The 24,844-nt window shown below is 40.7% G+C and overlaps 1 protein-coding gene across 1 annotated transcript in view; it reads right to left on the bottom strand.

Annotated features, from left to right (window-relative positions):
- Positions 1-24,844, bottom strand: part of EPSTI1 (epithelial stromal interaction 1) — a 97,925-nt gene that overhangs the window by 24,128 nt on the left and 48,953 nt on the right. Inside the window, exons 7-8 of the mRNA XM_049647454.1 lie at positions 21,224-21,317; positions 10,711-10,794 (exon numbers count right to left, since the gene is read on the bottom strand). Of these exons, the coding sequence (XP_049503411.1) occupies positions 10,711-10,794; positions 21,224-21,317 (178 nt within the window). The remainder of the gene's footprint in view (positions 1-10,710; positions 10,795-21,223; positions 21,318-24,844) is intronic.

Here is a 24,844-nt window from a genome sequence, read left to right as displayed (position 1 = left end):
AAAGAACAGATTTCCAAAATCCATTTGATACACATCCCAGAAATAAAGAACAGAGACGATAGAGTAGAATAAACATAAAAGAGACATTTCCCTAAAGTGAGATATATATTTTGAAATTAAATGGGTCAAAGGTCATACAAGATTAAAAATAAAAACACTGAGGTGGAGGGGCCAAGATAGCAGAACAGCATGGAAGTTTTTTTTGTGTGTCTCTCACCCCTGAAATACAGCCAGATCAACACTAAACCATCCTGCACACCTAGAAAACTGATTTGAGGATTAACACAACAATCCGCACAACCTGAACCACAGAACTCTGCAGGTACCAGCAGCATGGAGAGGTGAACCAGGGGAGACAGCCGCAGAGGGCAGGGACCTGTTTTTGCTTGCAGAGAGAGGACAGAGAGAGGGGTGAGCATGGAAAGCACCCCCCTCACTGCCCCCCACCCCCCACCCCTCACCCGAAAGCGGCTAGAGAGAAAAGGAAGAATACACAAGGCACTGGGAAAAAAAGGGAGAAAGGAGAAAGGAGAGAGTTTAAATCCCATTAAGACTCTATAAACAGGGAGTGCAGAGTCTGAAACTCCGCAGCTCGATACTGGTGGTGCTCTGGTGGGAAGGGCAAATCTCCAGGAGCAGAGAGCCAGGTCCGAGGGGTCCTCAGGCCACACGGGCAGAGGCAGTTGCCCTGCTGGGAGAGTATCTGGTAGAGGCTATTCAGCAGCCCCACAGGCAAAGGTCCCGGTGAACCCCAGAGAACAGCCACATTACCTGGTGCTGGAACAAGGACATTAAGGGGGAAACCTGGCACCAGATGTGTGTTGAGATTTTCCATAACCCCCAAAACACCGCTGCTACATGATCATGGAACTTTTTCTTGAGTGGGCTAGCACCCAGCCGCAGTCTCTGGACATCAGCAGCGCGGTCTCCCAAATGTTCCTGGGGGTTGGCTGGTACTCGGCTATTGCTTAGTGAGACGCTCCCATAGAGGGACTGAGCAGGTCAAAGCCACAGTCCCTCAGAGGTGAGGGGTTGGGAAACTCAGCCGCAGCTGAGATAAAACTTAGGAAGGAAGTGCCGCCTGGCAACCTAACAGATTGGTCACAGACAGTGTAGAAGCGGGGAGTGGATGGAAGCCAGAAACAAAAGAGCATGATTGCTGGTTGAGGAGAGCAAAGAGTTCTAATACTAGAGACTGGGTAGCTGGGTGACGCCATTTTTCCCCCTCCCACACATGCGCATACACATCTTACAGGCGCCACAACAATCCACCCCAGTAAGCTGAGCAGCACCATCTAGTGGAGAATGGAGCCATTACACTAAGCCCTGCCCAACTTGGCCAACCTTGCTCTTCAGGAACAACACAAGTCTCTCCACCTGCTTAGTTTATGGACTACAAAGTGCTTCATAGTTCGACTTCTAGGGGAAATTGATGTAATTTCAATTGTACTTCAGTTTGTTTGCTGGTCCATCTATTCAATTTTTTTTTCTTTTCTTTTCTTATACTTGAATACAGAAAGAGAAAAAATTTATTTTTTATTCCCATTTCTAAAAATATTTTTCTTTAATTTTTTTCCACTAAATGTTTTCCTTTTTTGTAAATATTTCAAATTCTATTTTTATACTGCCACAATTTCATTTTATTCTATTACACTGTATTCATTTTTTCAAATTTTCAAACATTTTCCTTTTTTTTCCTTTTCTTATCTTTCCCTTTATTCTCTAATCTATCAAGCTCCTTTCAACAACCAGACCATAACACACCTAAGATCAAGCATCCTTTATTTGATTTATTTTGTGTTGTTTTTAATTTTTTAATTTTAATTTTTTTTACCTTATTAATTCCTTTTCTTCCTTCAAAATGACAAAGTGAAGGAATTCACCCCAAAAAAAGAATAGGAAGAAGCAATGACAGCCAAGGACTTAATCAACACAGATACAAGCAAGATGTCTGAACCAGAATTTAGAATCACAATAATAAGAATACTAGCTGGGGTTGAAAACAGATTAGAATCCCTTTCTGTAGAGATAAAAGAAGTAAAAGCTAATCAGGATGAAATAAAAAATGCTATAACTGAGCTGTAATCTCCATGGATGCTGCAGCAGCAAGGATGGATAAGGCAGAGCAGTGAATCAGTGATATAGAGGACAAACTCATGGAGAACAATAAAGCAGAAAAAAAGAGGGAGACTAAGGCAAAACAGCATGATTTAAGAATTAGAGAAATCAGTGACATTAAAAAGGAACAACATCGGAATCATAGGAGCCCCAGAAAATGAAGAGAGAGAAAAAGGGGTAGAAGGGTTATGAGGGAAAATCATAGAGGAAAACTTTCCTAACCTAGGGAAAGACACAGACATCAAAATCCAGGAAGCACAGAGGACTCCCATTAGATCCAACAAAAACCAAACATCAACAAAGCATATCACTTCCAAATTCACAAAATACTCAGTCAAGGAAAGAATCATGAGAGCAGCAAGGGAAAAACAGTCTTTAACCTACAAGGGAAGACAGATCGGGTTCAGAGCAGGCCTATCCATGGAAACCTGGCAGGCCAGAAAGGAGTGGCAGGATATATTCAATGTGCTGAATCAGAAACATATGCAGCCAAGAATTCTTTACCTAGCAAGGCTGTCATTCAAAATAGAGGGGGAGATTAAAAGTTTCCCAGACAAACAAAAATTAAAGGAGTTCGTAGCCACTAAACCAGCCCTGCAAGAGATTTTAAGGGGGACTCTCTGAAGGGAGAAAAGACTGGGGGGGGGGGGGGATGATGGGAAGCAACAAAGACTAGAAAGGACCAGAGACCACCACCAGAAACTCCAACTCTACAGGCAACATAATGGCAATAAATTCATATCTTTCAGTACTCACTCTAAATGTCAATGGACTAAATGTTCCAATCAAAAGACACAGGGTAACAGAATGGATAAGGAAACAAGATCCATCTATGTGCTGTTTACAAGAGACCCACTTTAGACCTAAAGACACTTTCAGGTTGAAAGTAAGGGGATGGAGAACCATCTATCATGCTAATGGTCACCAAAAGAAAGCCAGACTAGCCATACTTATATCAGACAATCTAGAATTTAAAATAAAGACTGTAAAAAGAGATAAAGAAGGGCATTATATAATTAAGGGGTCTATCCTCCAAGAAGACCTAACAATTGTAAACATTTATGCTCCAAATGTGAAAGCACCCAAATATATAATTAATCACAAACATAAAGAAACTCATTGATAATAATACCATCATAGTAGGGGACTTCAACACCCCACTTACAACAATGGACAGATCATCTAAACAGAAAATCAACAAGGAAACAATGGCTTTGAATGACACACTGGGCCAGATGGACTTAACAGATATATTCAGAACTCTTCTTCCTAAAGCAGTGGAATACACATTCTTCTCCAGTGCCCTTGGAACATTCTCCAGAATATATCACATACTGGGACACAAAGCAGCCCTCAACAAGTACAAAAAGATTGAGATCATACCATGCATATTTTCAGACCACAATGCTATGAAACTCAAAACCAACCACAAGAAAAAGTGTAGAAAAGTAACAAATACTTAGCAACTAAAGACCAACCTACTAAGAAATGAATGGTCTAACCAAGAAGTTAAAGAAGAAATTAAAAAGTACATAGACCCAATTAAAATGATAACACCACAGCCCAAAACCTCTGGGACACAGCAAAGGCAGTTATAAGAGGGAAGTTTACAGCAATCCAGGCCTTCCTACAGAAGGAAGAAAGGTCATAGATACACAACTAACCTTACACCTTAAAAAGCTGGAAAAAGAATAGCAAATAAAACCCCAAACCAGCAGAAGACAGGAAATAATAAAGATTAGAGCAGAAATCAATGCTACCAAAACAAAAAACAACAACAACAAAAAAAAAAAATGATAGACCATATCAATGAAACCAGGAGCTGGTTCTTTCAAAGAATTAACAAAATTGATAAACCCCTAGCCAGTATGATCAGAAAGAAAAAGGAAAGGACCTAATAAATAAAAAGCAAGATTTAAAGAGGAGAGATCACAGCCAACACAGCAGAAATACAAACAATAACAAGAGAATATTATGAGCAATTATATGCCAATAAAATGGACAATCTGGAAGAAATGGACAAATTCCTAGAAACATATACACTACCAAAACTGAAACAGGAAGAAATAGAAAATTTGAACAGACCCATAACCAGTAAGGAAATCAAATTAGTAATCAAAAATCTGCCAAAAAACAAGAGTCCAGGGCCAGATGGCTTTCCAGGGGAATTCTACCAAACATTTAAAGAAGAGTTAACACCTATTCTCTTGAAGCTGTTCCAAAAGATAGAAATGAAATGAAAACTTCCAAACTCTTTCTATGAAGCCAGCATTACCTTGATTCCAAAACCAGACAAAGACCTCACTAAAAAGGAGAACTATAGACTAATTTTCCTGATGAACATGGATGCAAAAACCCTCAACAAGATACTAGCCAACTGCATTCAACAATACATTAAAAAAATTATTCACCATGACCAAGTGGAATTTATACCTGGGATGCAGGGCTGGTTCAATAACCGCAAAACAATTACTGTGATTCATCACATCAATAAAAGAAAGGACAGTGCTCGCTTTGGCAGCACATATACTAAAATAAAAGAAAGGACAAGAACCACATGATCCTCTCAATAGATGCAGAGAAAGCATTTGACAAAACACAGCATCCTTTCTTGATACAAATCCTCAAGAAAGTAGGGATAGAAGGACCATAACTCGAGATCATAAAAGCCAAATATGGAAGACCCACTGCTAATACCATCCTCAATGGGGAAAAACTAAGAGCTTAAGGTCTCAGTTCCATAAGGTCAGGAACAAGACAGGAATGCCCACTCTCACCACTGTTATTCAACATAGTATTGGAAGCCTTAGCCTCAGCAATCAGACAACACAAAGAAATAAAAGGCATCCAAATCGGCCAGGAGGAGGTCAAACGTTCACTCTTCGCAGATGACATGATACTCAATATGAAAAACCCAAAAGATGTCACCAAAAAACTGCTAGAACTGATCCATTAATTCAGCAAAGTTTCAGGATATAAAATCAATGCACAAAAATCTGTTGCATTCCTATACACCATTAATGCAGCAACAGAAAGAGAAACCAAGGAATTGATCCCATTTACAATTGCACCAAAACCCACAAAATATCTAGGAATAAATCTAACCAAATAAGTGAAAAATCTACACACTAAAAACTATAGAAAGCTTATGAAAGAAATTGAAGAAGACACACATACACACACACACACACACACACACACACACACACACAAAAGGAAAAATATTCCATGTTCCTGGATAGGAAGAACAAATATTGTTAAAATGTCAATACTACCCAAAGCAATCTACATATTCAATGCAATCCCTATCAAAATAACACCAGCATTCTTCACAGAGCTAGTACAAACAATCCTAAAATTTGTATGGAACCAGAAAAGACCCTGAATAGCCAAAGAAGTCTTGAAAAAGAAAACCAAAGCTGGAGGTGTCACAATCCTGGACTTCAAACTGTATTACAAAGCTGTAATCATCAAGACAGTATTGTACTGGCACAAAAACAGACACTCAGATCAATGGAACAGAATAGAGAACCCAGAAATGGACCCACAAACGTATGGCCAACTCATCTTTGACAAAGCAGGAAAGAATACCCAATGGAATAAAGACAGTCTCTTCAGCAAGTGGTGCTGGGAAAACTGAACAGCGACATAGAAGAATGAACCTGGGCCACTTTCTTACACCATACACAAAAATAAACTCAAAATGGATGAAAGACCTAAATGTAAGATAGGAATCCATCAAAATCCTCGAGGAGAAACCAGGCAAAAACCTCTTTGACCCTGGCTGCAGCAACTTCTTATTCAATATGTCTCCAGAGGCAAGGGCCACCAAAACAAAAATGAACTACTGGGACCTCATCAAAATAAAAAGCTTCCACAAAGCCAAGGAAGCAATCAGCAAAACTAAAAGGCAACTTACAGAATGGGAGAAGATATTTGCAAAGGACATATCAGATAAAGGGTTAGTATCCAAAATCTATAGAGAAGTTATGAAACTCAACACCCGAAAAACAAACAATCCAGGGAAGAAATGGGCAAAAGACATGAATAGACACTTCTCCAAAGAAGACATCCAGATGGCCAACCGACACATGAAAAAATGCTCAACATCACTCATCATCAGGGAAATACAAATCAAAACCACAATGAGATACCACCTCACACCTGTCAGAATGGCTAACATTAACAAGTCAGGCAACAACAGATGTTGGGGAGGATGCGGAAAAAGAGGATCTCTTTTGCACTGCTGGTGGCAATGCAAGCTGGTGCAGCCACTCTGGAAAACAGTATGGAGTTTGCTCAAAAAATTAAAAATAGAACCACCCTATGACCCAGCAATTGCACTACAAGGTATTTATCCAAGGGATACAGGTATGCTGTTTCGAAGGGGCACATACACCCCAATGTTTATAGCAGAAATATCTACAATAGCCAAGGTATGGAAAGAGCCCAAATATCCATCAATGTATGAATGGATAAAGAAGATGTGGTGTGTGTGTGTGTGTGTGTGTATGTGTGTGTGTGTGTGTGTGTGTGTGTGTGTGTGTGTGGAGTATTACTTGGCAATCAAAAAGAATAAAATCTTGCCATTTGCAACTATGTGGATGGAACTAGAAGGTATTATGCTAAGAGAAATTAGTCAGAAAAGGACAAATATCATATGACTTCACTCATATGAGGACTTTAAGATACAAAACAGGTGAACATAAGGGAAGGGAAGCAAAAATAATATAAAAACAGGGAGGAAGACAAAAGATAAGAGACTCTTAAATGAACAAACAGAGGGTTGCTGGAGGGGTTGTGTGTGGGGGGGAATGGGCTAAATGGGTAATGGGCTTAAGGAATCTACTCCTGAAATCATTGTTGCACCATGTGCTAACTAACTTGGATGTAAATTATAAAAAATAAATAAATTATAGAAAGTAAAAAATAAAATAATAAAAACACTGAAATTTCTTACTACTGGGGAAGGGAGCCAGGGGAAAGGAAGGAGGAGAGGAAAGAAAAGAGGAAAGGTAAATAAATGGAACAGAGAAAATTCAAAGAATCAAAAAAAAAAAAAAAAAAAGAACAGAAAACAAGAAAATATAGCTACAAAGTAAATTATGTACCAAGAATATGTGCAAAAGCACTAGTAATCACAATAAATGAGAATATACTAAATTAAAAGAGACTATGATACTGGGTAAAAAAAAATCAGCCACTTTTTATCACTAGAAATATAATTTAAACCAAATGACACAGAGAGGTTCAAATTAAGTGATAGAAAAAGATATCGCCAAATTCTAACAAAAAAGCTAGCAGAGAAAATATTAGAATCAGACAAAATAAAAAGACAAAAAAAGAAATAAAGCTGAAAATCACCGAATAGGAAGACTAGTCCATTTCATATTGATAAAAATCTGAACTAAATGACAGGTTTCCTGTAAGTCTCATTGGTTGGAACTATTTCCTATGTCCATAGCTGAACCAATCACATTGAGGAGAATGGAACTCCCAGGAGCAGTTAGACCTTTTGGGATTGGATCCCTGGAACCGGGAAGTGCCTGCCTTCTCTGAAACATGGCCCATGCCAAGTAAAATGTATACTGAGGGAAAAAAAAATCAGCGTTTTAAGAGAAAGGCAGGCAATCGATAGCATTCAATACATCACCCTGAAGTTATCACAACACACAATTTATCCCTTCACAGCATTCATTACTACAAAGTGATTGATCACTATAAATTTAAAAATATAGTGTTTTATTTCTCTGTCTCCTTTTAATTGTCTATCTCCTCCATTAAAAAGTAAACTTTGGGAGGTTAGGGTTCTGGTCTATCCTGCTTTAGCATCTTACAAAAGACTCCAAATAAAATAGGAGCTCAATACATGTTTGTTGGTTGGCTGGCTGGCTGGCTGGCTGAATACTGGGATAGATTACTCTGAGGTAGATCCACCAGAGTAATAGAGTGAAAAAAAAAGCCAGAAAAGGAAAGCTTTAAAGTGGTATTAAATACTGTTACAGAGTTAGAGAGAGAGACAGGGATTGCAAAAGACCACTGAATTGAATGGTCAGAAGGGATTTACCTTTGGAGAGCAGTTTCAGTATGATCATTGCTAAATATAAACCAGAACATAAGGAACAAAGGGCAAAATGGCTAATAAATATGTGATTACAGGAAGATTACCTTTGTCTTTGTCTTTTTTTTCTGGTAGAAGCAGAAAAGATAGTATCTCTGAGGATAGCAGAATCAAGGAAGGGGTTATTTTAGAAAGGCAAGAGTAAGTGTAACTGTTCACATACACACACACACAAAGTAGTGAAAAGAGAAGAACATATTGAGTGTATAGGGGGAAAGGGGAATTATAAAAAAATTTCTAGAAGAAACTGAATCAAATGTAAAATATTGAAAGGGTAACTTTAAAGAAGAACCTACTGTTTCCAGAGTAATGAAAGAATATGAAAGAGACACAGAACAAAATAAATGTGCTATCATCTCAACCTAACCTAGGTTATTTGCTGATGACTCACTTCATAGCGGGAATTCACTAAATATTTGTTGAATGAATGAAAAGAACAAACACATGAATAGATGTGATGTTATACATGTTTTTTTTCCCTGTATCTTCTTACCATAAACATGATCCTTATTTTTTTGAGCTAAATCATTGAAGTGATACGGAATGAGACTCTACCAATCAAGAAATGCCCTTCTGTGGACATGTAAATAATAGAGCGGAAAAAAGAAGAGAAATAAAAATAAGGTAAATACCCTTATGTATTCTACTGATACTGAAAACTCTAATGATGGAATTATGTGTATGTCAAAGTTATTCATTTTACTGAAAGCTACAGTAAGTAAAGGGAAATAATTTATGCAAAAGAAACATACGCTCAGTCAATAACCAGAAAATATGTATGTATCAATATTTGTCTAACTCTAGAAGAAAAACAAGATTAAGAAATAAAAAGCTTAATTCTCACTGTTTAAAATAACTGCTCAACCTGAAAATTAAATCCCAGATCTGATTTTCTAATCTGTTGAGCATTCTCTTTGTGAAATGTTCTACTTTTAATGGTTTTCACGTTCCAAATATGCCCCCAAACTTTATAAAGTACTATTTAAAATTCACTAGAAGTTATTTTTATATAAATCATATCCTATGCTGACTTCACAACATTCTCGTCAGTATCTAAACACCTCAGGACTTGATATTGACTTCAGAGGTCACAGAAACAGACTAACATTTACATATCACTTGACAGACATTATTGAAAATACACCACGAGTATATACCAGACTTAGCTTCTATGTCCTAATTACTGCTGACTGTTACTATAATATTATTTAATTGTGCTTTCATTATGAGGTCTTTGTCAAAACAAAGATATTAAAAAAAACACGAAGGAATAAAAATGTTTTCTGGTTTCTTCCTTTTTTACATAGTAACTTAATAACTAAATACACAACTTACATTATTTCCTTCAATGATTTAATTATTACCTCCTATGCACAAAGCAGTTGAGTGACACAGTCATTTAGACTGCATGCTGGCAGAAACAACAAACAAGGAAGGGGTGGACCACTGTTGGAAGGAGGGTAGCACTTAGAAGGGTCAAATTATAGCAGTGACGATACATACAGCCTATTTCATAAAACGATTTTACACACAATTGCTATAATAAATTATGTTGTGCAGCAAAGGCATAAGGAAAATAATTTGAACTGAATCAAGGAAATCAAATGGGAGTTAGAAGTCAAGTTAATTGTACAAATGAAGAAATGGCTTTGAGAGAGATTCTGGACGAAAGGACAGGATTTATCAGCCACCAATATGGCAAGTTGGAAAATAATGATGGGGAAGGTAATGGTGTCCAACTAGCTGAATAGTCTATTTTGCTTCTTTAAAGGATCTGGAATGAGGTGGTGCCTTGGAGCTAACCACTGATCATCATCTGATCCCTTGCTGAGGAGCCGCTGGCCCCATCTGAGCAGATGTAGGAAAGGCAGGTATGACCATCAAGTCACAACATTGAATGTTTTCAGTCAACATACCAGAAGTTTTAGATTCTAACGACAATTACCCTTTAAGTGCTCTTCTTACGAAGCTCTGCCTTCATTTCCCTGATTTCTGTTGCTCAAAATAATTTGGAATACCTCACAAATTCGTATATATGTGTGGAGTATCTTTTGTTGTATAACAGGTGTATTTTTAGGTGAACATTTAAGCCAGTTTCATAACTTTGTATGGATATCTATTATTCATTATTCTCTGGACATGATTTGTAATTTCATACATCTTTGGTTTGAAAAAATGGCAGTGACAGTGATCACATTTTGCAAATCAGAACTTCTCTGCAAACTGCTGGCCTCCCTCCAGCACACATACTAGATGACAAACCCCATGAGGCTAAGTGTCATGAGAGTTTTGACCCAAAGTTTTGACCACACCCCACCATACTCTTAAAACACACCAAAATCTCACCTTTTATATTTAATGGGTTTTTTCACAATTTTCATATATATAAGTATTTCTGTTCAGAAAACCTTAAAAATTATCTAGTACTACAATCAAACAATTAGCAGTGAGCAATAAGGTCTTGTGACTACCTTCTGACGTTGTTCCTCCTTCATCTTTTGCAATTTCTTATTTTCTTCTTCCTTTAGAGAATCCTTGTAAGCCCAGCTTCTGGCCTGTGAATGTACAGAAAAAAAAATCATAGGAAAAACATCGCCACCACAATTTACTAGTCTCCCTACCATGGGACTGGTTCTAATAACTCAACCTCTGTACTAAGCATACACTAAGCTCTCCATACACACTTGCTTACTGAGTGATTTATGCATATCGTCTGAAGATGTCCCTGGGGATATATAAAAAGAAGGCTAGTATAAGCATAATCATCCAGCACATTTTAAAGGATGATCTAAATGTTTGTTTAATTAAGCCTAAAAAAAATGTCCCCTCAGAGATAATCAACATGGTTTATTCTTCTAGTGATAAGGATTGAAACAGAGGAAAGTTAAATATGTTTTTCAAGGATATTCCAACTAACTGGCAACAATTCTAACTAGACTCTGGTAAGGAGAGAGCACAGAGATCCAACTGGACTCAGAATAAGCTAACCAAGGAAGAGGAGACTTTACATCACTTACGGCAGTGTCAATGCATTAAACTGCCAGGCATTTTATTTCTATTATTTTATTTAACCTTTAAATTCTATGAAGTAGATATTATCCTCATGTTGTGAATAAGGAAATGGACTTGGATACGTGAAACAACTTGACAAGATCATGAGGCGAAGATGGATCTAAAACTCCTGTTTACCTGACGCTGAAGCCCCAAATCCACTGTTCTCATCCTTGCCTGGAATGTCCTTCCTTCAGCCCTTCGTACTGCTTTGCTGCTCAGCTAAAATGCTGCTGCATCCAACATATAGAGAACTCAAACAATGCCTCACACATGTAGATTCTGGAAGGTGGGCCTTGCCCAGCAAAGCTATATTCTTCTGTATGTGTGTGTGTGTGTGTGTGTGTGTGTGTGTGTGTGTGTATAATATATATATATAATATATATAATATATATATATATATATTCCAAGTAGCTGATCATTTAATATCAGAGAAAAGCAATAGAGACAGTGACTTTAGAAGCACTGACATGCCTACTGCTCATTAATGGTACCCTATTAAATAGCTTGTCAACTGGTGACTGATACCATAGAATTCCAGAGATGCATTTCTTTCCAAGTCTGTGCCTCCCTAAGCAGTACCTGAAGCTTATTTTTATTTCTGAGAAGAAAACCAAAGGCTGTTCAGGAACACAGGAGTCATTACTTCTGGCTGAATTAGAGTCTCAAGGGGCGGCCTTAGGAGGACCAACACATGCAGTAAGGTGTCCTTCAGCCCCACTGACCCACCATGGTGCGGTTTCACACACTGGCAAAGTGACCATGCATTCTGGAATTCATGAGATTCCAAGTAGTTTGTCTGTTCATTTGTCATATGCTTTCTCTGCTCACAGTGATTTGTAGCCCACCCTCTGCGGGCAGCCTGATAAGCTAATACGTAGGAAATTCCACTGTTGTCATAAAACTACCAGCAGGCATCATGGCAGCAGACGACATATTTCAGGCCTAGTTCTTCACACTAATAATCCATAAAGCTTATGAAGGCTGGTTCCCGCCTTTTTCCTTACTATAATTTTTCTCAAGCACTTCTTAATTCATTCCCCCATTTATGTCACTGTAAAAACCCATATTATATTCCATCAAATAATAGGCACTTGCCAGAAAGAGGGGAGGCTTTCGGAATGGGATCATCTACAGCACTACCAACTGGAATGTTGGAACTCCAGCTGTGTTCAACAAGTCCTCACACATTCAAACCCTGCTTCATGGGACAGACAAACATATCCTCGGATTTTCTCTTATCTAAGTCCTAAACACAGGAAGACTGTGATAAGACACTCAAAGTGGAGAGTGGTTCTCCAGTGATCTCTTCGCTTTACACTAGAGAAAGCTACTCTTTGCCACAAATACTCCACATATGACCTCAAAGAGGAAAATGGACCAGGGGACACAACTTCTGCTCAAGAGATTAAAAGCAGTAGTAAAATACTTGGTGAAAGCAGATGTGATGGCTTAAGTGAGAACCTAAATTCTATTTGCATACCTTCCTTTTAAAGTTCACCACTTATGGACCCCTGAGTGGCTCAATCAGTTGAGCATCTGATTTCCGCTCAGGTCATGATCTTACAGTTCGCGGGTTCGAGCCCTGTGTCAGGCTCTGTGCTGACAGCTCGGAGCCTGGAGCCTGCTTCGGATTCTGTCTCCCTCTTTCTCTGACCCTCCCCTGCTCGCACTCTGTCTCTCAAAAATGAATAAATGAAATGAATGAAAAAATTCAAAACAAAAAATTTAACCACTTAATTGGTCTTTTATCAGAATATGGGTGCTAGTTTTTGACTCAGAAGAAAAAAAGGAGGGATTAGACACAAAATGTCATTTAAAAGGGCAGTCACATGGCACTTCAACTATGAAGAGTTCAAAGTTACTTGCTTTCTTAAGGCTTACCGATGTAGGATTCCCAGGCAGGACAGGAAGTTTCTGTTCAAACATAACAGGGGGGAAAAAAACCTTTGATCACTATTTTTCTCAGTTCTAAATCCCAGAAATTTCTGTCATTGTGATCACGTACACGAAGTATTACTGTATTGAAAACATTGTATTCACTATCACTAAGTATTAGTATAATACTAATACTAAATTTTTGTTATTCAATTAAAATACACGTTTTTACTTGCTTTACCCCAAAAGCTATGCTTATAATATGTCCAGTCAACAAGTAACATTTAAGCCTCTATGTGCAGGCACTGTCATAAGACATGATCTCTCAGACAGCAAGTCACTAATAGCCTAGTGTGGAAGGCTGATGCGAGGACTGAGGATTGAGAAGCTAAAAAGGACATTTAATTAAACTGGATCAAGAACACCTCCTCAAAGTGGGTGACACTGAGTTGTGTTTTAAAGAGTGAATAGGAAACAGACTAAGCAGGGGGAGGGGCAGTGTGTGAACAAAGGAAAAATAGCATTGCAGTAGTTTGTTAAGGGTTGCCGTGAAGTACCACAGTCCAGGAGGCTTAAAAAACAGAAATTTATCGTCTCGCAGTTCTAGAGGCTTGGAGTCCAAAATCAAGGTATCTGTGCTGTTGGTTCCTCCTGAGGGCTGTGAAGAAAGGGTCTAGCCTCTCTCCTTGGCATGTAGATGGCCACCTTCTCCCTGTGTCTTCACATCATCTTCCCTCTATGCGTGTCCATCCCAAATTTCCCCTTTTTATAAAGACATCTTTCCTGTTGGATTACAGCCCCTTCTAATGACCTCATTAGAGGTTGATTACCTCTAATAAAGACCCAATCTCCTAGAAAGGTCACATTCTGAGGTAGTGAGGGTTAGGACTTCGACATATGAATTCTGAGATGGCCTGGGAGATCACAGATCAATCCCTGACAAACATTAAGTTCCCACTTCAAGATGGTGGAGTAAAAATGTTTCTGCACCATCCTTCTCTCAAAAATTATGCTAAATTTAGGGCACCTGGGTGGCTCAGTAGGTTAAGCGTCTGACTTCAGCTCAGGTCATCATGATCTCACAGTTCCTGAGTTCAAGCCCTGTGTCGGGCTCTGTGCTGACAGCTTAGAGCCTGGAACCTACTTCAGATTCTGTTTCTCCCTCTCTCTGCCCCCCTTCTCAAAAATAAACATTAAAAAAAATTTTTTTTAATTATGCTAAACAGAAGAGAAAATGAAACAAGCTCTACATTCAGAAACCAAGAGACATCTGTATTCTCAGACAAAAATCTATGAAGACAAAGTAGATGAAGAAATGGTAAGTGACTAAGAGGAAAAGAGAAAAACAGGAGGTGTTCTGGTAGGGATGTAGGATACCCACAAGAAGCCAATATTCTCCACAGAACAACATGAGGGCCCAAGACATGCATGGAACAGCTATCAAGGATGACAGATGGATGATAGGAAAGTACCTACGCCAGCTCCCACCCTGAGAATTCAGGCGCTAATTCTCCCAACCCAGACAGTAAATCAGAAGTGTATTCTCTGGATAAACTAAATCGGACACACCTAGCACAGAAGGTCACAGTGGTTACACCCAGGTTGAGAATGGAAGGCCTGTATAAAATGCTGCATACTAAGTGGTGAGCCTCTGGGCCCCCTTCTCTGAAGTCGTCTTCTGCTCCCCGCATGGTTCCTTCCGAGAGCTAGAAGGGGATATTGCATCCACGAAACAAAAACAGGTTGCTATTTTTTACAAATTCTTTTTACAGAGAAAAAAGAAGTTCTGAAAATAAAAAGATCTTCCCTCCCCTCACAAAAATGTGACCAGTAAAATATTTAGGAGATACTCAAGAAAATGTGTGAGAAAACAGAAAAAAATATACATGTATGTACACACACACACACACACACACACACACACACACACAGTCTCCACCCCAGTTCCTGGAACATAGCTCCTCAAACTTTTGTGATTTCCTAGGCCGTCAGGGCAGTAGGAGCATCTTTTGTTCGAATGAGGCTCACTGGGTGCGCTCCTGAATGGGAACTGGTCACCAGAAAGACTAAGCCACAATTAGAAGCTTGGAATTTCCAGACCCAACCATCCCCTCCAATCCTCCAGAGAGGGGAAAGGGGATGGATATGGAGTTAATAATTGATCTTGCCTGTGTGAAGAAGCCTTCACAAAATCCCAAAAGTACTTGAGGGTGGGGAATTTCCAGCTAAGTGAATACATTCACACTGCGAGGGTCACCATATCCCAACTCACAGGGACAGAAGCACCTGCATTCAGGACTCTCCCAGACCTCGCTCTAGGTATCTCTTCATCTTGCTGTTCATTTGTATCCTTTATCATATCCTCTAGTAAACTGGTAAATGTAAAAGTTTCCCCAAGTTCTGTGAGTCACTCTAGCAAATTAATGGAACCCAGGAGGGGGTCATGGGAACCCCCAATTTGTAGCCATATTAGACAGAAGTTGTGGGTAACCTGGGGACCTACTACTTGTAATTTGGCATCTTAAGGGGAGGGCAGGGTTGCGGGTCCCTTTACCTTGGGAACCTCCAGATAGACAGTGTCAGAACTGAATTAAATTGTAGGATCCCCAGTTGGCATCGCAGAATTACTCAGGGTAAAGCAAGTCCCCCCACATCTGTTGTCAGAAGTGCGCATGTGGTAGTCATGTGAGAGGAAAGGAGACACTCAGTGGGGAAAGGACTGGGTTTTTTTTTTTCTAACCCAATATGCCAAGAAGTAGAAAAAAATATCAGAGATAAATTAAAGGAGAAAAAAATTTTTTTTCACAAAAATGAAGATAAATCCAGGAGGCCTAGGATTTCAGTAAGAATTCCTTAGAGAAAATGAAGAGAAATAAATCAAAGAAATAACACAAGAAAATCACCTAGAACTAGAAATGAGTTTCCAGACTGAAAATGAATATTAATGACCCTCATACTAAGGCATGTCATTATGAAATTACAGAATACCAGAAAAAAGAAGAAGATACTAAAATATTTCCAGGGGAAGCAAGGAAAAGCCCTTATATATAAGGACTGAAATTCAGAGGGTCTTGGATTTCTCAAGAACAAATACACAAAAGTAGAATAGAAAGGCCTTCAAAATTCTGAAGGAAAATGATTCCCAATTTGGATTACTTACCAGCAAATTACAAGCTAAGTGTGTGGGCTGAATAAAGATACCTTCAGATATGCAATGACCTGACCATACATCTTCTCCTGGGAAGCTACTAAATAATATGCTCCATCAAAACAAGGAAACAAAACAAGAAAATAGAAGACAGGAGGCCTAGAAATCAGGGGACCCAACATAGGAAAGCAGTAAGAACAATTCCCCAGATGACTTTAAAACAATGATTCTCATCCTAGGCTGCACATTAGAATTACCGGGGGAGCTTTAAAAGCCCTGAAGCCCAGGCCACAATACAGCAGGATCTCTGGGGGTACGACCCAGGCATCAGTGAATTTTAAAGTCCCCCAGATGATTCCGATGTGTAGAGGAGGTTGAGAACCATTCTGTGAAAGCAAAGTCCCAGAACAACCTCTGTGTGGGAGGCCAAATGAACCACCAGCCAGGTTAAGGCAGAAGAGGGATGTTTCCAGAAGGGAAAGAAATCGGAAACTGACAAGTTACCTGACAGACACAAGACGGAAAACTGTATGGAAATCTGCATCAGAGACACTTTGTGGAACGGTCACAAAATCTGAAGGAAGCCAGTCAAACGTTCAGAGGAAACCAAGCAAATGTTAAAGCAAAAATTTTAAGAAGTCGTAACAGAAAGAAACGGTGAAGTATACTAACTGGCTTGGCAGTGAGAAAAAAATTCATGTAGTCATGACAGTAAGAGAAAGCCTGAAATACTGAATAATTAGGGGAATGGAGGGGAAGGGATACATTAACAAGATCTGAACTTGGTTAGCCAAGCAACAGCAATACATACATTGAAAGGTACGTGGATCCACATAACAAAGAAACCGCTTAGGCGAGTGTGGTGGGAGGAATAATGGCCCCCCCAAAGATGCCCACTTCCCAATCCCTGGAAGCTGGGAACGTCACCTTATCTAGCAAAGGTGACTTTGCAGAAATTGAGGATTCTGAGATGGAAAAGGACCCCGGATGATCCGGGTGGAATCACAAGGGTCCTTGTAAGAGGAAGGCAAGAAAGCCAAAGAGCAGGAAGAAGGTGGCACGAGGAGGAGGGCAGAGGTTGGACGCAGCCACATGCCAGGGGGCGAGAGTGCCCGCAGCCAAGGAGAGCTAGGAGAGGCAAGGGACAGGTTCCTCTCTAGAGTCTCCAGAAGCAGCCAGCCTTGCTGACACCTTGATTTTACCCCCTTCATACTCATTCCAGACTTCTGACCTCCAGATCTATAAGACAATACATCTGTGCTGTGTTGAGCCACTAAGTCCTTAGCAATTTGTTACACCAGCGATGGAAAATTTTTTTATTGAGCCATAACTGACATGACATTATATTAGTTTCAGGTGTACAACATAATGATTCAACGTTCGTGTGTGCTGCAAAATGATCACGGCAATAAGTCTAGTTAGTATCCGTCACCACACGTAGTTACAAAAGTGTTTTTCTTGTGATGGACCTTTTAAGATCTCTCTTAGCAACTTCCAAATACGCAGTACGGTATTGTTAACTGTGGCCACAGGCTGTGCATTACATCGCCAGGCCTTATTTTATTTTATTTATTTAAAAAAAAATTTTTTTTTAACATTTATTTATTTTTGAGACAGAGAGAGAGCATGAACAGGGGAGGGTCAGAGAAAGAGGGAGACACAGAATCTGAAACAGGCTCCAGGCTCTGAGCTGTCAGCACAGAGCCCGACGTGGGGCTCGAACCCACGGACCGCGAGATCATGACCTGAACCGAAATCGGACGCTTAACTGACTGAGCCACCCAGGCGCTCCCAGGCCTTATTTTATAAGCAATGGGAAATTAATACACAGAGTTTAAAATACTGGGAGCGGGAGTGAGATTAAAGGAGTGCAAGGGACACAGGCCTTCAAGTGTTGGCTTTTTTTGAAAAAACATGTGGCATGTGGATAAAAATTAAACCATCCGCACGAGGAGTTCCAAGCAGAAGTAAGAGGAAATGGCTGGAAAGGCACAAGCTATAGAGCAGCGCTCCGCAGACATTAATGTGTGCACAAGTCGCCACAGACCGTGTTAAAATTCAGCTTCATACTCAGGACTGGAGTGGCGCCTGAGCTTCATCTACACCCCTCTAGGCTCCCGGGTGAGGCCCACGCTACTGGTCCATGGACCCTACTTAGAGCAGCCAAGACCTAGATTCTATGTACAGAAAGGAGTCGTGAGGGAAGGGAGGAAGGCAGAGGGCAGAAAGGGCTCTGTGCTCAAGCTAAGACATTCTGACTTTATCCTTGAAGATACAGGGAGCCACGGGCAGTGGAACAACCGGATGAGATGTTTTTAAACGACTATTCGCTGTAGAGGAGGCGGCAAGAGGCAACAAAGCAGACTGGAAACCATTTAGTGTACAACCAGAAATATTCAATGATTATGACTGAGGAAGGCGGCATATTTTCTGGCACTTCTCACAGGCACACACACAGTACAGAGAACTCTATCAATCCATGTGTAAGTAAACACTGTAAGTATCTTTGGTCTGAAGTTCTCTTCCGTATCGCTTAAAGGAATATTCTTGCCGTCTTTTCCACTGATGTAATTATAGAATATGTATTAAATTCCCAGCTGCCCATGGAAGATCCACACGTAAATAAATGTAATAAGAACAACTTTCTCTGAAAAGGTACATTATGTGAGAATTAAATTTTTTTAAAAAAACTTGAAAGCTTGTAGCTTATCACACCCCCATAGAAATGGGGGTCACACAGCGTTGACATTCTATACATTGACCACAGTTAAGGCAAACTACAGGTGTCTTCCTTCCATGTTACAAAAGTGCATTGTAAAGGCGTGTCATTCCTAAAGCATTAGAAATGGTTCTGCAAAGCATTCTCAGAGGAATTCTATGCAGATGGATTAGACAGAAGAAGAGTACAATATTGGTAAAAAAAAAAAAGTCACTTAAATATATTGAACACCAACAAATTATTAATAGTTTGCTGTCGAAATGGGAGCAGCTATTGAATGCAGTTCATAAAGAATCATCCTGGGTCCAATGCTGTTCCATATTTTCTATTAATAGCTCTGAGGATCTTGTGACTAATGCACTAATCAATCCACAGAAAATGCAGTCCTGGGAGACATTAGTCATGTTATGGACAATATTAAAATTCAGGATGATCTTGTTAAATTGAAGAAACAAACCAAAATCAATAGGCCAGGCACACACGTTCTGCCGGGTGTTTCGTAGGATTCGGGAAGCCTTCAAACAGAGTCAAGACCATCCTGGCAGCCAAGCACCCAGTTGATAAAGTTATCCAATTCCTGTCTTCTCTCCCTCCCTCACGGCCACAGGGTATCTGGACAGACGTCAAGGACTGTCCCTACACAGGATTTAGCTCTCTACCTACAGTTTTCAAGTCTGTCCTTTCATGCCCTGCAGTGAGAGGAGAGAGGACAGATGTGACAGGACCCATGGCAAATCTTAGACTTTGGAGCACCACCTTAGAAGTGGGGGACGAGGGTGGGGGGAGGAACATTTAAACATTTGTAAGTAAGAGTACAATGAACTTATCCCAAGGAGTGTCATAATAGCTTCTTGACATGTTAAATCATGGTCACTAAAGCACACACTTTTAAAAACTTAAACCCATCCTTTCTTTCAGCTACAACCATTTCCAGAGGCATCCTGAATTATACTTACTTTGTTGTCCCCAGTTAACCAGTCAATAACCAAGGCCCTGCCAACTTCACCTTTTATTTTTTTTAATATAATTTATTGTCAAATTGGTTTCCATACAACACCCGGCGCTCACCCAACAGGTGCCCTCCTCAATGCCCATCACCCACTTTCCCCTCTCCCCCAGCCCCCATCTCCCCTTAGTTGGTTCTCAGTTCTTAGGAGTCTCTTATGGTTTGCCTCCCTCCAACTTTTTTTTCCCCCTTCCCCTCCCCCATGGTCTTCTGTTAAGTTTCTCAAGATCCACATAGGAGTGAAAACATACAGTATCTGCCTTTCCCTGACTGACTTATTTCACTTAGCACAATACCCTCCAGTTCCATCCACGGTGCTGCAAATGGCCAGATTTCATTCTTCCTCGTTGCCAAGCAGTATTCCATTGTATACATAAACCACATCTACTTGATCCATCCGTCAGTTGATGGACATGTAGGCTCTTTCCATTCACCTTTTAAACGGTTCTCTGACCTGTGCTCTCATCTCCATCCTCCCATCCACTGCCCTATTTCATGTCTTTATCATTCCTTACCTGGACTAATGCAGAGCCTCTCAGAGGCCTCTCTGCCTCTCCATTCCCTCAGAGCCATCCTTCACATGGTTACCAGTGTGACCCCACTAAAATACAAACCTGACTTTGAACCTTCCCTGTTTGAAAAGTTTTAGTGCCTTCAGCACTCACAGAATGAGGTCCAAGATCTCCAATGCAGCATACAAATTTCTGCAGTGGTATTCTGCTGGCTTCCCATGTGAGGTATTTCGGGATGTCTTGATGTCTGGGGGACACCTCCAGCATGTTGTGCCCACATCCTGCAGTACCCACGGCAGCCCAGACAATGAACTGTCCCACCCAAATTACAGTCCTTCCAGGCAGAAACTGTATGCACTTGGTAGACCTTACGTAACCTTACGTAAACATAAAATTTGGAGGACAGATAAATGGATGGATGGCTGGATGAGATCAAAGGCTTTTCAAAGGGTGGTGTTTAGTCCAGGTGCCCGTAATGTAGATAACCAAGTGCAAGCATTGTTTTATAGCTCAAGGAAGCAACAGCTGAAGTTAAGTTTCAGACCAGGTCCATCTGCCTTTAGTTCCAGCCATCTATTATACACAGCTCACTCTGTGCCCTTAGCCTTCATTCACCAAATGCCTCTTTATAAAGTACCAGACAGCAACCCTGCATGGCCTCCCACTTACCCAAGTTGAAGACTGTGGGTCATGAAGAGCCTTTTGACAGGTACTTCTGTCTGGCGACTCTGTGTCCAGTCTGCTCAGGAACTCCGCAGTTTTGCTAGCAGGGACACAAACAGGTGTTAGGGCCTTCATAAAAACAGAAATATCATCACTTATCGTGCCTCTGGATACTAGCCAAGACATTCACCGGGTGATGACTTAAAGTGTCCTGGGTAGAACAAAAGGTTAGTGTGAGAACAAGGTCGCGTAGAAAACCAAAATAAAATGCTACCATAAGACCGCCTTGTTGAAGAACATTCATCTGAAAAGTATAAAATTAGGTTTGTGGCATGTGAAACTGGGATTTCATTTCTATCTCCTTGACATGGAGATAAATGCTCCCTCAGATTCTACAGTGTGGGGTCCTAACTTCCCGTCTCAGTATTTAAAGCCTGACATTCAGACCGCATGATACAGCCGTGGCACGTTGGGTCCCCTGTGAGACCGCATTCCACGCTGGTTTCCTGTGGCCCTTCGCCCGCTTTCTCCTCTTGCTGCCCTCATGGCTTTGGCTGCTCTCGGGATACAGGCCCTCCAATCCTGTAACTCTTAACCACATATGGATCGTGGAGCCCCTATGGGATTCTGAAAGCAGTTATGGCCCCTTACACAGACACATGCACACATACACACCTTCGCATTTGATTTGTACCTTCCATGGAAGGTAAGAAATGCTGCTGGTTCTGGCCTGCATTTCCGACATCTCTTGTCAGCTCAGAAAGATTGGCCGAGAAATAGCCTCAGTTTTAAGAAGGTCTTTGTTTTTCCCTTAAAAACCCCAAACCATCACCCCAATTTCTCCTCTCACCTATGTCAAGCAGAGAACACTAGAATTGTTCCCTAGACCTCATTTCAGTGACTTCCCCATTTGGCCTACCACTGATCTCCGTTTCTTTGTCCTTTCCCCATGTAATTTGTGGGATTTTTCCCCCCTTATTTCCGATGCACAACCAAATACTTCATTCATGGAGGCCTAATGCATATTGCACCAGCCTCTTACAGCCCTCTCACTGCCTGCCTCCTTCCCTCAGTTACCCCCCTTCTTCCCCCCTGATATTTTAGTCCTCAACTTGTCAAGCACTTAAGATACGGACACCCAAAAACGCATCAATGGTCTGGTAAAAATAAATGGTATCCAGTGGAGGAAAACCAAAACAAGGAATTCAAAACTAAACAGGGATGCCAACATCACTTCAAATAATTACTTAGATAGAACATGGCATTTGAACAAGGTCAGAAGCTTGAGCTGGGAAAGGAAGAGCAAAAAGGTAAGCGACGTACATCACCCTGAGAAACATAAGGCTTCGGCACTGGAGACAAACAGCCTCTCCATTTGTCTAGGATTGCTTATCTTGCCCAGAATAGACAAGGAGACTAATGAAGTCTCAGAGCCTGGAAGCTGCCCCACTGTCTGGGGCTTTATGAAGTCATCAGTCAAAAGTGTTCAAAGAAGAGAGTTGCCAGAAGTTTGGATGAGATTTCTGAATATCCTGAGTTCAGACCTAGGAAAAGCGGTGAAAAAGAAACACTGCGATAAACAAGGAAAGAACCTCAGACAAAGTTGACGGGCAGCCTCACGTTGTGTTCTGACAGTGGTTTCTTACCTGCTGGTGCCTAGGACAAAACTGCCTGCGTAGCCAACCACTAGCCCTGGCCCTTCTACCAATTATCACTGCCCCACTTATGCCACAGGATTAAATCATAATGACAGGGCCACAGGACTGCCACAGGAATTCAAGTACGGGTCTGTGGAGAATGTGGATTATTCCCAAAGATGAACCATATTGACAAGCCACGTTCCAAGTTACTAAACTAACTGACTGGTATTTCTCAACTGTCAGTATAGCTCTAGGTATAGAATGTAATTTCCTTATATTGACTAAACTGAACTGGGATACTTATAGGCAATTATGGTCACATTTAATAAAAATAAAATACAGAAGAACCTTCTTGAGGGCAAAAGTGGGAGAATCTCAGAGTGCCTGGGTGGCTCAGTCGGTGAAGCATCCTACTTCAGCTCAGGTCATGATCTCATGGTCGGTGAGTTCGAGCCCCGCGTCGGGCTCTGCGCTGACAGCTCAGGGCCTAGAGCTTGCTTCAGATTCTGTGTCTCCCTCTCTCTCTCTGCCCCTCCCCCCAGGAGAATCTCCTGGTGGGAAGTCCAACAAGACTGAGAACCCTGACTGCAGCACTAGGTCACCTTTCCCTTGGGAGTTTCTTGCTCTTTGTCATCCCTGTGACTCTGCCACCTGTAGAAGGGATGACCCTCTTTTGTTCATCATTCTGACATAAGCATAAATACAGGACTCCTTCCTTTACTCTCCACAGAGTGGATGAACCAATTAAGTCAGACTTGGTTTAGAAGATTTAGTTCACTCACATCCAACTTAAGATCTTCAAGGGTACTTTGTGTTTGTTGTTAGGGTGATTCCCATAGTTTATCCTAACCTCACTTCCATGCAATTCAGATGCAGCAGAGACTGCTAAATGTCCATCAAATTCATGTTCTCTTATTCTAGTGACACAACTTGACTACATACCCTGGCCTCCCTTTCAGTTAAGGTTGGCCACGGGGTTGAGTCTTGACCAATAGACTGTGAAAGGAAGTGATGCACACCCCTTCCAGGACTAATTACAAACTTCTTACACATGCACCTCCATATGTTTTTCTCTTTCTGGCTGGCTGGAGTAAAGACAACCCCCAGCACAAACCCAGAAGTTGTATATTGAAGGTAGGAGAGCCCATATGGCTTGGTGCCTGAATATCTGAGTGGAGAGGGCCTCCACCCAAACTTGTTCACCCATTCCTTAAATGAGCAAGAAAAAACAACATAGTATTCAAACTATTCTATACTTTAAAGTCTGTCACAACCCCTAGACTACCCTAATAACATAAGAAATATGTACAACACAGCTAAGGAAACAATCAGCAAAACTAAAAGGCAACCGACAGAATGGGAGAAGATATTTGCAAAGGACATATCAGATAAAGGGTTAGTATCCAAAATCTATAAATAAATTATCACCTCAACACCCAAAAGACAAATAATCCAGTGAAGAAATGGGCAAAAGACATGAATAGACACTTCTCCAAAGAAGACATCCAGATGGCCAACCGACACATGAAAAAAATGCTCCACATCACTCAACATCGGGGAAATACAAGTCAAAACCACAATGAGATACCACCTCACTCCTGTCAGAATGGCTAACATTAACAAGTCAGGCAACAACAGATGTTGGCGAGGATGCAGAGGAAAAGGATCTCTTTTGCATTGTTGGTGGGAATGCAAGCTGGTGCAGCCACTCTGGAAAACAGTATGGAGGTTCCTTAAAAAACTAAAATAGAACTACCCTATGACCCAGCAATTGCACTACTAGGTATTTATCCAAGGGATACAAGTGTGTTGTTTTGAAGGACACATGCACCCCAATGTTTATAGCAGCACTATCAACAATGGTCAAAGTATGGAAAGAGCCCAAATGTCCATTGATGGATGAACGGATAAGGAAAATGTGGTATGTATATACACAATGAAGTATTACTTGGCAGTCAAAAAGAATGAAATCTTGCCATTTGCAACT

Source organism: Panthera uncia, assembly GCF_023721935.1.
Source record: "Panthera uncia isolate 11264 chromosome A1 unlocalized genomic scaffold, Puncia_PCG_1.0 HiC_scaffold_16, whole genome shotgun sequence".
In the NCBI taxonomy this organism is placed as follows: domain Eukaryota; kingdom Metazoa; phylum Chordata; class Mammalia; order Carnivora; family Felidae; genus Panthera; species Panthera uncia.
Note: the sequence above shows the minus strand (reverse complement) of the source record. Positions and strands in the feature narration are given on the sequence as shown.